This window comes from Eurytemora carolleeae, unplaced genomic scaffold (assembly GCF_000591075.1).
Source record: "Eurytemora carolleeae unplaced genomic scaffold, Eaff_2.0 scaffold600, whole genome shotgun sequence".
Classification (NCBI taxonomy): Eukaryota; Metazoa; Arthropoda; class Copepoda; order Calanoida; family Temoridae; genus Eurytemora; species Eurytemora carolleeae.
The window spans coordinates 31,332-49,297 of NW_019397594.1; the positions used below are offsets into that span (position 1 = coordinate 31,332).

Below are 17,966 nucleotides of genomic sequence, written 5' to 3' on the forward strand. Positions count from 1 at the left end.
CCATTTTTTTATAATACATCAAAACTGTTTACTTTTTTTTTTAATAAATTTTTTGAACATAAAACAAAGACGACTAAAATGATCACCTAGTTCTACATCTTGTCGAAATCTTAGGCCTGTGGGTTTTGTGTGTTAAGTGTTTAACCTTTACTTTTTTATTTTTTGTCCTCAATTCTCTATTTATACCTGCTATCAAGATTTAAAAGAGGTTGTTTTAATAATTTATAAAAAAAAAATTATTTGGTTTTCACAGGGTTAAACTGTTTTGTTTGTTTCTTTATTTACTTTTTTGTTTCTTTTCAGAACATCAGAATGGGTTTTACTGGTTTACTGTTTCAATGATCATTTTTCTCGCTCTCTTGAGTCTCTAATTTCTATTCTATCTTCAAATTTAGTTTTCCCTCTGCAATAATTAGAGTCTTATTTATCCAGTGATCTTTCTGATTTAATTATAATTTTATCTATAATTTTATTGATTTATTTCTAGAAATAAATCCCAGTTTTGTTTCTGATTTATAATTATTTATAATTTATGATCTGAAAACCGTCATAAAATGGATGTTTTTATAAAAGTTCGGCGCCGGCTCAATGTCGCCAATATTGTTCTTTTTGGGACAAATCAAAATGAATTCCTTGTAATCACAGCTGAAGACCATGATTTGAAGATCAATCAAACAAAGTTCTCTTCGCCTGAATTGAGGTTCAAGGAAACGTCCATGAGGTTGAAACCGGCGGCCGGCCAGGATAGTTTATGGTTCCGCGTTGAACTAATGGCTGGGCTGGAGATTGGAGACAGAATAAACATTGAGATGATTGCTACGCCGGACTTTGTGCCCAGGTAACAATGACACGTAGCATAACAAAGTAATATGACTCGATATTTTTTATTCCTTTTCTTATTTGCTACTTCATAATTAAATTTAGGAATAAATTAATCCCGTAGAATTCTTAATCTGAAAGTTTTGAAGATATAAAAATTTGAATATGAGAACACTGATATCATACACAAATAATTACCAAATAAAATATTGGTTTTTCCAATCTATCTATCTAATTTAAAGATTTTCTATAATCTAAGATTTGATTAACATGGTTCCCTTTTCCTCAGAGAGTGTTTAATTATTTTATGTAGAGTTAACTGCAGAGTGCAAATTTTGTATTCCTTACTGTGGTGAATCAAAGGGTTTAAAAATTAATTTCAAACCAGTTTATATGTCGGATTTTTTCAGATCGGTTTTGAAGGCTCAAGCTCCTAAGCTGCGTTTGAAGGAGGACTACTCAATTCAGTGCCGTTCATGCTCTAGTATTCTTGGAAGGAAATATTCTGATTTTACATTATTATATTTGATTTGAGTTAAAATAAAGCTTTTCCTCTTGTTTATATTCTGAATGTGGCGATACAATTCTTATTTCTTTATGAAAAAGTCTGTCATTGCCGAAGATGTATTGCCAAATGGGTCGAGCTCTGCAACCAGAGTTAAGTTTTTTAGGAACATTCTTTTAATAATTGCACGTTTTTTCAGGATATTAACAGAAATGTCTTGACACAAAAAATTATAATTTAGAATTGCATAGATACATTTCAATGTTTTGTAGACTTTAAAATATTTTAAGTAAAACGAATCTAAAATCATAGAATGAAACCGGAAAGAATTCTACCCCTACCATCCTCTTCCTGGCGACAACAAACACAAAACTGGTTTTGTTGCGTAAACAAACTTGACGCACCCCCGGATATATCTTTTAAAGCGTCAGATATACTTTTTGGACCCGGTCTCTGCGTTTTCCGTGAAGAAATATTTGACAACGATAACATCCTTTTACAGGATTTGAAAGTAAAATGTGTATGCGGACTTTGTTTGGGGGAGAAGATAGAAGATACATTCGAGATTTTCAGCCACTCTCTGGAGTTTGTCTCCTCGCAAGATAAAACTCCATTAAATCCCGAAATGTCGTCGTTTCTGGACAACTTTGTGTGCATTTTGAGCGCACGGATTGAAGAATCTGCTCAAATTATGCCACGCTTTACGTGCGTTGATGAAAACGGTACTAAATATCATATTTGGGTGGTTGATAAACATCTTGAATGCTACAGGAGTTCTATTGGAGAGACCTTGGAAAAAGAGATTGTGGCCAAGGTGGTGTTTACATCAGGCCCCTCCCAACAGGCGTCAGATGAAATATTTATAAACAAACAAATGATGGGAGAAAGTATTGAATTTTTTAACAACAGCTGTGATAAGTTCCCGAATGATCTCAAGTTTATAAATGGCTCAAAGGTTGCGTACATTAAACAACTTTGATAATTTTTTCAGATATAATACTAATGTCAACAGACAGCATTTGTTTTAAATAAAAGGAAATCAAGATGATGAAAGGTGAAAATTAAATGTATTTATTTATGAAAATTATAAATTAAAAATTGTGTCCAACGAAAAACACGAAATCTTCGAAACCTTGATTAAAAAATTCGCAAATAAAATTGTTTTCCCAGGAGGCGCAATGGCGAAGAAAGAAGCAAAAATGCGGATTCGAGCGTTTCCTATGACGATGGATGAAAAGTATGTCGAAAACATTTGGAATCTACTGAAAGCTGCAATTCAGGTGAATTATCTTACAAGTAAATTGTATTTAACGATGAAAAACCATTTCACTAATCATAATTTTTAACGAACAATCGTATGTAAAACAAACAGTAAACATTATAATTTCAAGGAGGTTTTTATGAGAATATCATATTTTTTTAGTCATTTAATATTTTTTCCGAAGGTTGTTTGAAAAAATCTGTAGTTTTTTTTTGCAATAATTGCCAAAAAAAAACTCCTTACGGAAATTTTAACTTTTCAGGAAATCCAGCGGAAGAACAACTCCGGACTAAGTTTCGAGGAGTTGTACAGGAATGCGTACACAATGGTACTGCACAAGCATGGAGAGAGGCTTTACTCAGGGCTCAGGGAGGTCGTGACTAATCATTTAGAGAGCAAGGTGTGTAATCCCCCCCCCCCATCATCAAAAATTGTAGAAAATAACTGAACTAACGCAAATTTACATCCATTAATGTCCAATTAAAAAATAATTCCACCAATTTTCTAAACTCATTTTATTTCCAAAAAAAAATTCCAGTTGATATCCAATTTTTAGTTTTTTACAAATCGTTTCAACACTACATCTTTATTTAGATTCGTAACGATGTTCTCTCCGCCTTAAACAACAACTTCCTGCAGACGTTGAACGCGGCGTGGAACGATCATCAGACGAGTATGGTGATGATACGTGATATCCTGATGTACATGGATCGTGTATACGTTCAGCAGAATAATTGTGAGAACGTTTACAACCTTGGTCTAGTTATATTCAGGGACAAAGTTGTCAGGTATGTTTTATGGAAAGTTTATTTTTCCCCAGAAAGGATAAAAAACTTGCTGTTTGAGGCATAAATTTTCATTTTTTTCTCCAAATTCATCAAAAATCATTCTTCTCGGGCTCAGGGGGGGATTCTGGTCTTGTAATTAGGGACAAAATTGTCAGTTAAAGCAAGGTTTTTCAATCCTTAGAAACAAATCTCAAGAACTGAAGAGGGTCAACCCAGACCGAAATAAATGTGGAACTAAGATAGCTTACGAAACATGATACTTTGACTTTAGGGAAAATGACAAAAATTATAACACCTATTTCTCATAATAGTAAGAACTAATTTTTTTCATCTATGGAAAATTTTTACATTCTTATGCAATAAAACTGTGGCACATACAAACAACCATTTTGAGTATGAATGTTTTATACACTTTGGGTCGTTTAATGTAAGTATCATTTTCGTCTACTAGTTCCTATTTTTATAATCAAGTAGTTTAAAGAAAATATATAACTTAGTTTTAACCCCCGTGCGTTTTTACGGATTTCAATAGAAAAATATCCCATTTTGAAGTTTTAACGTCACCTATTGTAGGTCGGAAAGTCCTTAGTTCGGATGATCGGTTACCGCGATAACTATTGTTTTCTAGGTATGGATGTATTGGAAACCATCTTCGTGTCACCTTATTGGATATGATAATAAAGGAGAGAAGAGGGGAGATTATTGACAGGTTGGCGATAAAGAACGCTTGTCAGATGCTCATGATGCTCGGGATAGACACCAGGTATATTCACGTTTCAGAAATTCATATTTTATACGGTTAACCACAAAGGATGAGACTTCAGAGAAGATTGTACAAAATTTATGCAGTCTGTTTTCTTATATATATTTATGTTTAATTTTACTTCGGAATTGTCAAATTTCAAAATTTTTAGGCTTTCTTAACAGTCTAATCCTTCTAAGGGTAACCCTGTACAAAAATGATTGACAACGGAAAATAAATTAAAATCGATCGTTTCAGGAATTTTTGATTTGCCACCTTCTTTTTAACAATTAACTACTACCATTGGAATTATCATTATGTTGTAATTGTAAAGATATCCTCTTTTCCTATCTTTAAAAAAACCAGTCGAGCTCAACCCTTTTAAGGTTACAGATGTGAACCATTTATGGCCATCAATTAATAATAAAAAGTTGATTTGAAAAGAATTTTATCAGCTAGAATATTGTCCAATGTAGAACTCTTTTATCCCCTTTCTTAAAGGAACTGTAAGCGTAATTTCAAGTAACTTCCATTTACATTCGTGCGCTTTGAACCTTTAATTGATCAAAATGACACAAACTTTTCCTAATTTTTGTTATTGGTGACTTAGTTTGCAAGCTGTTTTACATTTAAGTAATATTAATACTTATTTTCTAAAAGTCGTAGAATGAAAATATTCAATTAAGAAAACCGCCTTGGACACATTCTGAATTTTCCAGGAATAAATGTTTTAAAAGTGCCGTTGTGAATAGGGGATGGCCCTCTTTAAATGGAAGGTCACTTGAAATTACGCGTTAAGTCCCTTTAAACCTATTCTATTTTTCTTAATTTTTGCAGAAATGTTTACGAAGAAGACTTTGAGAGTCATTTCTTGAAGCAGAGCGCTGAGTTCTATATGATAGAAAGCCAGAAGTTCCTGGAGGAGAACAGTGCTAGTTCATATATTCACAAGGTTGGTTATCCTTCAGTATAGAGGATTCAGGGGTCGGGATTTTTAAATAGGGGGTTCAGTAGGTTGAGCTAATTACAGTTGGTTAAGCTACTTAAATTCTCTAGTTTGATGGCATCGGTGCGTTTTGCTCTCAATCCCACAAATGTGAAATTGTTACCATTCCACTCATCTCGAAATGATCAATCAAGTTTCCGCAAAAAGAAAAATTTAAACTCGTTAGTTTTAGTGCTGTAACCTCCCAGATAATCAATATCATTGATAGTAGACCACATTTCCTAAAGAGTTTATCAATATAAGAGTGAAGAAAAGGCTAATATTTGAAAAATTCTAATTTAACCCAATAAAAGCTCCCAAAAAAACACTTAAGGGTGGTTTTTTCAGTTGGTTTTATCGGAGTTTTTGGGGCTTTTTTTAATAGGTACGGATAGTCCCTAATTTTACTGTACCTGTTCCTGTACCTGTACCTGTACCTGTACCTGTACCTGTACCTGTACCTGTACCTGTACCTGTACCTGTACCTGTACCTCTACCTCTACCTGTACCTGTACCTGTAAATATCTAGGTTGAGGCTAGAATAAACGAGGAAGGGGAGAGAGCCACACATTATCTTGATGAAACCACAGAACCAAGAATTGTTGAGGTAAATAAAAAAGAATATTAAAAGAATCAGAAGTTTATGTTATTGAAAAATTCTCGTATGTTATTTTTGTTGATTTTGGGAGTTTTCATTCTAAATAAATGTAATTTTTTACTCAACAAAATATTTGCGTTGCGAGTGGACTGAGGGTATAAAAGCCAATTAAGGTTACTATTCCTTACTTGGATTTCAGGGTGTACATTTTCGTGAAAAATCATCATCCCCCCCCCCTCTGAACAAAAATTGCCTTTGATGTTCAATTTTTCTTTGATCAAAAATCATTCCCTTCCCCTTAATAAAACTATATAGTACCCAATACCCATTATAAACCCATTTTGTGTTTTTTATCATTTACAATGAAACTATCATTATTATTATTATTATTATTCAGGTTGTAGAAGAACAGTTGATAAGACGTCACATGAAAACTATTGTTGAGATGGATGGTAGTGGGGTAGTTCATATGCTCAAAAATAACAGGTTTGTGTAAACTGTCTACAGAGGGTAGTGGGGTAGTTCATATGCTCAAGAATAACAGGTCTGTGTATACTGTATACAGAGGGTAGTGGGGTAGTTCATATGCTCAAGAATAACATGACTCTTTTCTGTGTATACGGTTTAGTGTTTATTTTGAAGGTCCAACAAAACTTTTATTTAACAAGTTTCCATTCTCCTAATTTATCATCCCTATCCCCCCCCCTTTCATGCTTCTATGTGTATTGAGTACTCTCAATATATCGTAAATGTTTTTCATGGTTTATGATTAAAATTAATAAAAGTTCTTATAATCAATTTTATCATTATTATTAACATTATCATCATTATTATTACTCTTTTAAATGATATTATTGATGTTATTATTATTAATTAGAATGGGAGACCTGGCTTGCATGTTTAAACTGTTTGGTCGAGTTACTGACGGACATAAAACTATTGGAGAAGCGGTTTCAAAGTATGTATTATTATCATTAGATCAATAACCTTTTGATGCCGATCCGGATCCTAGATCCGGATCCAGGTCATAAACATTGAACATTTCTTGAAGATTAACTTATATTTTCAACAAAAGAAGAATTTTTAAATTGATTGAATTGATTAACTTATTAAGACATGAAAATGTTAAACGAATTCATAGATTGATGAAGATAAAGTAATCTGTTAGTGAATTGATGAAGTGATCTACTAATATATTAATGAATTGATAAATTGATCTACTTGTGAATTGATGAATTGATCTACTTGTGTATGGATGAATTGATCTTCTAGTGTATGGATGAATTGATCTACTAGTGAATGGATGAATTGATCTAATAGTGAACTGATAAAGTGATCTACTAATATATTGATGAATTGATCTATTAGTCAATGGTTAAAATGATCTGCCAGTGAAATGATAAATTAATTCACTAATATATTGATGAATTCATCCACTAGTTAATTGATGAATTGATCTATTAGTTTATGATTAAAATGATTAAAATGATCTACTAGTGAATTGATGAAATGATCTGCTAGTGAAATGATGAATTAATCTACTAATATATTGATGAATTAATCTACTCATGAATTGATGAATTGATGAATTGATCAACTAGTGAATTGATGCTACTAGTGTAATGATGAATTAATCTACTAGTGAATTGATGAATTTATCTGCTAGTGAATTGATGAAATGATCTACTAGTGGGTCTAGTTAATGATAAATTATTCTACTAATATTTTGATGAATTGATGAATTAATCGACTAGTTAATTAATGAATTAATCTATTAATATAATTAATGAAATGATCTACTAGTGTATTGATGAATTATCAACTAGTGAATTAATGAATTAATCTAATAATATATTAATGAATTGAAATATCAAGGTTTTTACGAGAGGAAGGTAAAGCCCTGGTAACCAGTGCTACAGATGAGCAGAGTCAACAAACTAACGCCGTTACATACATTCAGGTTCATTTATATCTTAATATTCTACCATTCTCTTCGTTCACATCCAGATAGTTAAACAACATTTTTAAGACTGTTGAGGATACACAGTCGCCCATTCCCCTGAAAAAATTAGTTGTATTATTCATTCTTACAGACGCATTTAATAGCCTTACTAGCTTGGGAACCCGGCGCTGCCCAGGTTACTCAACTCATAGTTACTAGCTCCCGCCGTTTACCCGCACTTAGGTGATTTTCCCGGGAAACGGAATTTTCGCTATAATAGTCGACCCAATCAACTTAAATCAAAAAACCAAACAGGGAACATTCCCGTGATTCTTCCTAGTTCCCCGATCAAATTTGTGGCCAATTGGTCAAGGGGTTTCCGAGTTATGATCGGACAAACAATAAGAGAAACTTCAACTTTTATCTTACATCTTATTGTACTCCTTGTATTTAGAATCTACTGGAACTAAAAGACAGGTTTGATGATTTCCTCACTCAATCCTTCTCCATGGACAAATATTTCAAACAGGTGACGAGACATTCATATATTTCAACTCATTTTTTATCCTTAAACTTATCTTTTCTTGTCAAGTTTGCAACTTTATTGTAACACCTATCTTTGAAAAAAGAATCAATCAATCATATCAAACTCGAATTTTAAGATACCTAGCTATATCTTAGCTATTTGATATAGCATTAATTCATAATTCAAAGGTTAGCACCTAGTGCTTAGATTCCGTATTCCTTTGGATCCGCAATTTGTAGGCTATCTGAGTCTGCGATTTAAAAACTTCGGCTCGAGTCGTAATTCCTTAAACCCGACTTTAAGACCCAATCTTCAACCCAACTTTGGCGACAGCTTGTGTCACGTGATTAAGAGCTGCAAGATCTTCGGTTCGACTTAAGGAGTTAGGCACAATGAAAATAAAACCGACCTCTGTTGCTTTTAGTGGAGAATAATTGGCTCATTGTTGAGTCTTGTTCTCATATAAACCCGGAATACGCCAATTCCTACCATGAAAATCCGCCAAATAGAATATTTAACCATTTTTTTTAACTTAACTTTGTTGAAAATAAGATGCTGCTTGAATCCGAAAGCTCAAGCCGTAAATAAGGCCCAACGACAGCATAGACCTGAACCGTATTTACCCTAATTTTTTAAATGGCGGGCTCTGGATCCCTAAAAATATTCGCATCCGCGGATCCTGATCTAAGGCGAAGAATACGAACCAAAACCTGTCAAAACACAATTCTAAACTGTTGACTAATGACGGAGTATTTAAAACTTCATAATCTTTAAATACTTAATCAAGTTTTAGCATAAAAATGAGGTCTAAATGATTTTTAGAATCTAGAGAATTTTGTGAGAATAAAATTTTATTTCAGGTGATATCTGGTGATTTTGAATATTTTCTCAATCTTAACACAAGAAGTCCGGAGTTTCTATCCTTGTTTATTGGTAAGTAATTAACTTTACAAAAGGTCAAATAGTTAATGTCCCAAGAAATCAAAAAGGTTCCAAAAATGTTTTTTTTTCAAAATTGAAATAAATGATATTTAAAAATGGTGGTGCATGATTGTAACTAAATAAAGAAAACATTAGGCGAAATAGTGGATTGTTGACTACCTAGGACTTAAAGAGACTGTAAGCGTAATTTCAAGTAAAACTTCATGTAACACTTAAAAACTAAATAACAAGTACAAAATATTTATACTTAATCAGACATTTTAAGTTATTGTTGTAAATAGGTCATTGTCATCTGAGCCTGGAGACTGGAGAGTCACATAAAATTACGCGAACATTCCCTTTATAAACTTACAAATTTGGGGACTGTAGCGGTTAATGGGGGGGGGGGGGGGGAAAGAGGAAAAATTTGAGGGAAGTTTAGATATTTTTGCAAAATGCACATTCTTTCAGATCTTGAAGTGCAGGTTTATTGATGCAAAAATATTTGTTTTCAATCATAGTTTGGAGAGAGAAGGGGGGGAGGGGGATTTTTAAGGAATAAAATAATCTTTAAATTATTATTAGAAAGTTAACAATATAGTTTTTATCAAATCAGGGGGAAATATTTAGAAAAATTGTGGATAATTGCGGTGTTGATTGAAGATGAAAAACTGGAAAAAAAATTCTGTTTTTGATACCATTACCCAAAACTATTTATTTTAACAATTCAATAATAAAAGCTCTAGAAAAAAACTGAAACAATGAAAGGGGTTTAATTTTTTGATGAGGGTGGGTTGGTTTTTTTTATAAATATCTTCTCGGTGCTCAATATTAACACGTTTATAAAGGGTGGCCCACACCATATTAGATCGTCAATCGGTCTCAATTACGATTATCGGGGCTAATCAAAAAAATTAAGAAGAATGAATCATTTTGAAAAGTTGAATAAGGCTGTTATAGAAATTGTGTTGCATAAAATGCTAAGTTTTATGAGTATTATGTGTTTATTTTGTCGTTAAAGCTTGGAGATAATCTAATATGATATGAGATGCTCTGTATAGTGGACACTGCAATGTTTATCTAGATGACAAGCTAAAGAAGGGAGTGAAGGGATTGAGTGATGTTGAGGTTGAGTTGGTTCTCGACAAATCCATGATCCTTTTCAGATTCTTGCAGGTAATAGGTGGTCCAGGTTATAGTCTGTAGGGATAACTTTTATTCAGGTTTAAAAGTGTCCGGGACCGGGCTTGAGATAATGTCAGTTCATCAAATTTCAAAATATTTAAATAGATTCTTTTACATTTTATGACTAATGTTTACATAATTTATACATTTGCTAGAAGTTTATACATGGTTTTTAATTCTTTATAAGAAAAAAAACATTCGAAACATAATGTTGTATTTTACATCTTTTCTAGTATTTCTACATTTATAACCTTAATAGTAGAAGGGCCGTGGAATTAAAAAAAATTAAGGGGAAAAAATCGATTTAAAAAAATACAAATTTTAGAATTTGTTTAGCCTCAAAAAATGTTTTTGTCGGCTATAGGGAACATACATACGAAATTTCTAGTTTTATTATACAGATGTAATTAAATAATAACGTTTAGCAGATGTTTCTTAAATTAATTTTATAAGTGCTACATTATTCGGGCATTATCTCATGCGGGGACGCTTTTTAACGTCACAAAGGATTTATTATTTATTCTTAGATTTAGAAGTGTCCAGATTGGATATATAGATCAAGTGTTTAAGATTAACAATATTCATCCAGAAGTTCCGACCATAGATCTGAATATTAAAAATATTTTAGGAAAAGGATGCATTTGAGGAATATTATAAGAGACATCTAGCGCGTAGACTTCTCAACCAGAAATCTGCATCAGGTCAGTCTTAGTCACACCACCTTTCAGTACAATAAGAAAAGTCAGTTTCATGAGAGTTTTAGCTTTCAGTTCAATAATTAAAGTCAGCTTTCAGTACAGTATTAAAAGTCAGTTTCAGTAGAATTTTTCTTTTCATTACTATAATGCAAGTCAGTTTCTTGAGTTTTACCTTTCAGTACAGCAATAAAAGTCAGTTTCATGCGAGTTTTACCTTTCAATACAATAATAAAAGTCAGTTTCATTAGTTACCTTTCAGTACAACAATAAAAGTCAATTTCATGAGAGTTTTTTTTTTTTTGGGGGGGGGGGTGCTGGCACTTTGTATATAATGATCCGAGCGAAAGCAAACAAGTGTATAATAAGTTTTGGTTGGGGTCATCTAGAATCTCTATAGCTGGAAGTTCAGCTCTGGTTGTGCTTCTGGGTAGGTTTAGGACTCAGATCATGCCGCACCTCCTGGGTGTTCATTTTGTGGCCACAACACGGGGGGGGGGGGCTTTGTGGGCTTAACCCCCGTTGGCGTCTTAGTCTCCAGAACTGGAATTGCTTCAAACACATTTGATTGATTGAGAGGGCTGATTGCCAACTATTTAGGATGTATTTAAACTGTTGTCCTGATTCTTGATGAACGTTTACATCCTTTTTAATTTAATTTGTATTTTTTTTACAACTTTTTACACACTTTTCACACAATTGTTTATAATTTCAATTTTTTTTAGATGATTCTGAGAAAATGATGATATCTAAACTGAAGAGTGAGTGTGGATGTCAGTTTACTAGTAAACTTGAAGGAATGTTTAAGGATATGACTGTATCTAATACTCTTAACGAGGAGTTCAAGACACATCTAGCAAACACAGGTAAAATCAATTAAGATTAAACTGGACTGTAAGCGTATTTTCTAGTGGCCCTTCATTCAAAGACTGTGATGCCCAATTTACATTTAACAACGATACCCTTAACCCCTTTATCATCTAATCATGTATTAATTAGATATCCATGTTTTTGTTTCTTTAAACTGTTTATTTTCATTTACGATTTCTTTGCGAAAGGGACTTTATTATTCTAATGTACCTTCATCTACAGAGATTATATTATCCCAGGATTGGTTTATTTTTGATACTCTGTAATTGTTAATATTTGTAGAAAAGAGTCTGAACGGAGTAGATCTGAGTGTCCGAGTGTTAACTACAGGTTTCTGGCCTGGACAGAATGCTCCTCCTCCCATCAACCTTACTAGGATACCAGCTCAGGTAGATAAATGCTTTGCGCCACTTTTTAGGCTCATTCAGTTTTTGTTTACCGTCTGCTTGAGTGTTGACCTTTTAAAAAATTATCTTGTTAGAAATTTGTTGATAAATATCCTGATGAATACAAAATGAAAATAACAGAACAATGAAATTTTTAGTCAAAACCCATCTTTTTCGATATTGACATTTTTGTAAGTGATAGAACGTTCTCTCTCTGATTCAATCTTTTTCGACATCTAATTGTTCTACTAAGTATGAGATCTGTTTTTTCTAAGCCGACATGCTTAAAATATGGGCTCTAAATGAACAAACGCGTTTTATTGATTACTCTTAATTGACCTTTTTAACTATTATGCTTGTTTTAATATCGATTTGACGAATGGCATCTCCGTTAACTGGGGCCCATTGATCCAGGGGGGAGGGGAGCTCAGTCTCCATAGCCCTTCCCCCTGTGTACACCTCAGCCGCTGTAAATTAATTTTAAAAGAATTTGTGTTAAGGCGTTTGGTGTGTTTAAGAACTTCTACTTGGCTAAACATAGTGGTAGGATCCTAACTCTCCAGCCTAGTGCTGGAACTGCAGACCTAAACTCTTTATTCTACTCTGGGAAGAAGGGAGGAGAGGATGATGAGGTCACAGACCAGGATACACAGAGGAACGTGAAGAAACATATCCTCTGTGTCAACACCTACCAGATGGTGATCCTTCTCATGTTTAACACTAGGGAGAGGTTGTCCTACGAGGAGATTAAGGCGGTAAATATTTTCATTAATACACAGAACAAGGGTGAAGGGGTGGCGGGAAGCGTGTAAAATTTGTTGTGAAATGTTGATGGCACAATTACGCTAGAAATCATTAAAAATAGTCCCAAGCTTAACATCACGGTAGTAATCCCTTTTAGGGTTTAGTTTAAGAACTTGGCCTATTACAGTCTTGGCTACAGTCAAAGATTGATTTCGAATAGTAATTAATTTGATTGCAAATAATTGGTAAAATGATTAGAGGTTTATTGCGAAAAGTTGATTGATTAGTGACTACTGAATAAATGCAAATAAAACCAGAAAATTGATAATTGATCAAATATATTCTGACTAAAATTTTTATATTGATTGATTGATTTATTGATTGATTGATTATTTTATTCAGGAAACCTTGATCCCTGACCGTGAATTGACCCGAGCCCTGCAGCCACTTTCAGTTGGTAAACCAAGTCAGAGGATCCTTGTCAAGTCTCCCAAAACTAAAGAGATCGAACCCACACACACCTTCTCAGTCAACGAGTCCTTCACATCACCATTCCATAGGTAGAAATATAGTTTAGATTCTTTATCTCCCCCTTCCATAGGTAGAAATATAGTTTAGATCCTTTATCTACACCTTGAATAGGTAGAAATATAGTTAAGATCCTTTATCTACATCTTCCCTAGGTAGAAATATAGTTAAGATCCTTTATCTACACCTTCCATAGGTAGAAATATAGTTAAGATCCTTTATCTCCACCTTCCATAGATAGAAATATAGTTTAGATCCTTTATCTCCACCTTCCATAGGTAGAAATAAAGTTAAGATCCTTTATCTACACCTTCCATAGGTAGAAATAAAGTTAAGATCCTTTATCTACACCTTGATAGGTAGAAATATAGTGTAGATACTTTATCTCCACCTTCCATAGGTAGAAATATAGTTTAGATCCTTTATCTCCACCTTCCATAGGTAGAAATATAGTTTAGATCCTTTATCACACCTTCCATAGGTAGAAATAAAGTTAAGATCCTTTATCTACACCTTTCATAGGTAGAAATATAGTTAAGATCCTTTATCTACACCTTGAATAGGTAGAAATATAGTTAAGATCCTTTATCTACATCTTCCCTAGGTAGAAATATAGTTAAGATCCTTTATCTACACCTTCCATAGGTAGAAATATAGATAAACCCTTTATCTCCACCTTCCATAAGTAGAAACATAGTTAAATCCTCTATTTCAGCCTTCCATAGGTGGAAATATAGATAAATCCTTTATTTCAGCCTTCCATAGGTAGAAATATAGATAAATCCTTTATTTCAGCCTTCCATAGGTGGAAATATAGATAAATCCTTTATTTCAGCCTTCCATAGGTAGAAATATAGATAAATCCTTTATTTCAGCCTTCCATAGGTGGAAATATAGATAAATCCTTTATTTCAGCCTTCCATAGGTAGAAATATAGATAAATCCTTTATTTCAGCCTTCCATAGGTGGAAATATAGATAAATCCTTTATTTCAGCCTTCCATAGGTAGAAATATAGATAAATCCTTTATTTCAGCCTTCCATAGGTGGAAATATAGNCGAAACGCAACGCAACGCAACGCAACGCAACGCAATGCAACACATCGCAACGCAATGAAACACAGCACAGCACAACACTTCCCCAAGTTCAGTATTTAAAATCAAAATTTTATCGAAAACGGGGCATGACAGGTGTTGTACCTTATGAAACGTAATTTCTCTAGGTTGTTGAACAACTGAACAAGAGGTTCCAACCTTCCCCTCTAATTATCAAGAAGAGAATTGAAGGTCTCATTGAGAGGGAGTACATGAAGCGCTCAGATCACGACAGAAAGATGTACATTTATCTTGCTTAGATCCCTGGTAAAATACTTTTCTATATAGTTCAGTACTGTTTAGTTTTTCTTAAACTTGATAGCTTTTTCTACTCCTTTAGATTTAGGTTGAAAATCGTTTCAAATAACCCAGGAAACTTGTTTAAAGTGGGTTTACAAAATAACGTTTATAACCTTTTTTGATTTTGATTTTATCAGATTTATTTTTTTGGCAAGTTTTATTTTACAGAAAAGTCGTTTAAAAATCTACGTCCCATAGTGGTCAATGTACATGCTACACATATCGTACAATTTTTTATGCATTTTATCATTTATTAAACATTAACATAAATATTTGATATAATATTAAAACTATTTTTATCTAGGATTTATGTTGTGTGATGAGAACGAGAAACATTCACCCCGTCTCCGCACAATCTCAACCCAGAATATAAAACAGAATAATTTTCATTTTACCCCTCTCCGTCTTGAATTTAGTCAAGTAGTATCAATCTGCATGTGTGGGTTGGGAAGGGGGGTGGGGTGTATTTTTTGTAAATATATTTCAAAAGATGAGCAAGCAACTTTCATTATTAATTTTTTCTTCTTAAAACAAAATTTAATTTGAAGCAAAATTATATGTATTGAAAAAAGTTTTATTTTTACTTTAAAAGCTTTGGATCTCTCAAGCGTTGATTCTAAAAAATTTAATTTCCCTTTAAACTCCGTGCATTGTATTGAGAAATCTTTAGTAAGAAATATTAAGTAGCCCAAGTTAGCGTCAAAGCTGGCTGGCTGGCGAACTGATTTGCTGATATTTTTTTACTGGCTCATTGTTAAGTTAGCAGGCTACATACTAGCTAGTTAACTTACCATCTGGGTAGCTGATTAGCTAGCTATCTGGTAAGCTGGTTTCGTGGTTAAATTGCTATTTGATTAGACTGCTTTCTACTTAGCTTGCTAACTTGCTAGCTTTTAGCTATCTGGTTATTTGGTTAGCTGGTTAGCTAACTAGTTGGTTATTTGGGTAGCTCTCTGTTTGGTTAGCTGGCTAGGTTGTTAGTTTGCTTGCTGTTATTCAAGGTTTCTTCTTATATCTGGTGTAAAGATATATTCAGATTTATCTATTTTCTGACATCAGTTAAACAGTTATTGCAACTATTAGTTATTATTTTATCACACTTGATGATTTACATAAAAATTACTTCGTTGTTCTAATAAATTTGTATAAATGTAATATTTTGTAATGGTAAATATTGAAATTTTTAGAGCATTAAACATGCTAGAAAGGTTCTTAACAGAGCGGGAGTTTTAAAACTGTGGAATAGGAAGACGACTCAAGCCAGCATTTTTGAATGACTAATAGCAATGAGCATGAAACACAGCATTCGTGCAGTGTACATTGACCCACTTAACTATTTGGTATTGAAGCTACTTGTAAATTATCCTCTTTTAACAACATTACTTACACATAGATGGCTGAAACGTTGTCCGCCGTTTCTTTAGTTTTATGGGACCCACTGTATGGGCGACAAAAATCTCATTTAGACAATTTCAACGCCGTCCTGGTTGTTCCTAAAGCAGTTTTCATCCCCTGTTGTCTACAAGTGTCATACTGCGTTTGGACTAGTTTTTGAATTGTATTTAAAGGGACAGACCGGCTATGTAAGGTAGTTAAACTGAGTATGCAGTGTTGTGGACAAATTCTTTAGGATTCATTTGAAACATAAAACGTTTCTAAAATGTATAATTACTGAGTTTTAATGCTTAGCCGACGTTGAAAATCATGAATATGGGTGGGTACCTTTTCAGAATCGGTTTTTTAAGTTATTAAATAACGACGAAGAAAAATAAAGCAAAAATTATACAGTAAACTTATTCTATGTTTAGGAACATATTTCTCAAATGAAATTTGTCAATTAATCAAAGTTAGAATCAACTATTTCGTTTTCATCATTATATTGAATTTCTTATTTTCTTTGAATTTGTTCGCAGATTTCTACAAATTCTTTAAATTTCGTCTTTTCAATAAATTCCAGAAAATATTTGTGAATAATCAGAGACTATAAAAACTAATAACTGAATAAGATTACTTATTTTCGATGATAAGATTAATTTTTATTTTCTCAACCTGTTCCTAAATAACTAATTAGTTTACTATAAAATTTTGTTTACATTTTATAATTAAAAAATAAACAATTCCGAAAACGTATCCACCCAAAAAGTACGATTTTGAACGTCGACTTTGCCCTCAAACTCGGGATTTACAGATCTTTAAAAAGTTTTAAATGTCTCAAATGAATCCTAAAGAATTTGTCAACAACACTGTATACTCAGTTTAACTACCTTACATTGCCGGTCTGTCCCTTTAAAAAAAAACCCCAATGAAATCGGTGTCACTCCATATTTTGTTAGTAAAAACATGGTCAATGGTCATTGTATTTATTCTTAATATAATAGTTAAATCTTCCATACTGTAAATTCGAAACTACAGCATGATTTTTAGTAGATGTATCAAAGTTCAAGTATGCTGTGCAAAATGCATCAGTTTTATTATCGAATATGTAGATTACATCTGGACTTTATAGATTAATCCTAAAAACATAATTCTGCTCTAAATTGGGTGAACAAAGCCCTTCTTATTTTAAAATGATTGATTGATTTGCGCCAAATTGAATCATTTTTGTGGTTTTCTATGGTTTTATAAGATTCCCTGTAAAGGAAGATATAACAAGAGAAATAAATTACACAATTTATTTCCCGGATGGGTTCAGTCAGTGTTCAAACTAAAAAAAAACCTAATCTCTAAAGCAAACAAACAAAATAAATAATTTTTTACTCAGTTAACTCAAACATAATTTAATGTGACATTGCATAGCGCGGCAGCCCCGATTTGCAAGAGTTCCCTTTAAACGTTTTCCTGATCAAGGCTGAGGGGTACTTTACGTATTAGTTTACTGGAGAATTTTTAATACATTTTTCGTCATCGTTATGGAACAATTTTAAAAAAATCAATTCTCTAAACTGACTACCACCCAAATGGATGATTTTTGAATGTCAATTTTGCGCTCAAACTCAGTAATTAAACATCGTTAAACGTTTTATGTGTCTCAAATGAATCCTAAAAAAATTCTCCACATTAATAAACTCTCAGTTCAA

At 32.9% G+C, this 17,966-nt stretch overlaps 2 protein-coding genes and 1 long non-coding RNA gene across 3 annotated transcripts; all 3 read left to right on the forward strand.

Annotated features, from left to right (window-relative positions):
* Positions 1-320: 320 nt before the first annotated feature.
* Positions 321-2,316, forward strand: LOC111715086 (E3 ubiquitin-protein ligase E3D-like). The gene is made up of 3 exons (XM_023490339.1): positions 321-838; positions 1,230-1,316; positions 1,637-2,316. The coding sequence occupies exons 1-3, from the start codon at positions 555-557 to the stop codon at positions 2,301-2,303; spliced, it is 1,038 nt and encodes a 345-aa protein (XP_023346107.1). The 5' UTR covers positions 321-554; the 3' UTR covers positions 2,304-2,316.
* On the forward strand, positions 2,298-13,556 carry LOC111715085 (cullin-3-B-like). Its single transcript, XM_023490338.1, has 18 exons — positions 2,298-2,378; positions 2,495-2,604; positions 2,848-2,985; positions 3,180-3,373; positions 4,002-4,136; positions 4,953-5,067; positions 5,630-5,707; positions 6,096-6,184; positions 6,576-6,656; positions 7,574-7,658; positions 8,095-8,169; positions 9,027-9,099; positions 10,172-10,263; positions 10,901-10,973; positions 11,693-11,833; positions 12,120-12,226; positions 12,724-12,978; positions 13,370-13,556. Exons 1-18 carry the CDS (start codon positions 2,369-2,371, stop codon positions 13,529-13,531), a joined length of 2,013 nt encoding a protein of 670 aa, XP_023346106.1. The 5' UTR covers positions 2,298-2,368; the 3' UTR covers positions 13,532-13,556.
* Positions 13,557-15,193: 1,637 nt separating this feature from the next.
* On the forward strand, positions 15,194-16,044 carry LOC111715087 (uncharacterized). The gene is made up of 2 exons (XR_002768167.1): positions 15,194-15,309; positions 15,560-16,044. It is a non-coding gene; the product is annotated as an uncharacterized LOC111715087 (long non-coding RNA).
* The last annotated feature ends 1,922 nt before the right edge of the window (positions 16,045-17,966 follow it).

Bases quoted from the DNA above. Each gene is read 5' to 3' on its own strand.
- LOC111715086 (XM_023490339.1), top strand. From the start codon at position 555: ATGGATGTTTTTATAAAAGTTCGGCGCCGGCTCAATGTCGCCAATATT. The intron at 839-1,229 runs GTAACAATGACA...GGATTTTTTCAG, and splicing joins ACGCCGGACTTTGTGCCCAG to ATCGGTTTTGAAGGCTCAAG. The intron at 1,317-1,636 runs GAAATATTCTGA...CTAAAATCATAG, and splicing joins TGCTCTAGTATTCTTGGAAG to AATGAAACCGGAAAGAATTC.
- LOC111715085 (XM_023490338.1), top strand. The intron at 4,137-4,952 runs GTATATTCACGT...TAATTTTTGCAG, and splicing joins ATGCTCGGGATAGACACCAG to AAATGTTTACGAAGAAGACT. The intron at 5,708-6,095 runs GTAAATAAAAAA...ATTATTATTCAG, and splicing joins CAGAACCAAGAATTGTTGAG to GTTGTAGAAGAACAGTTGAT.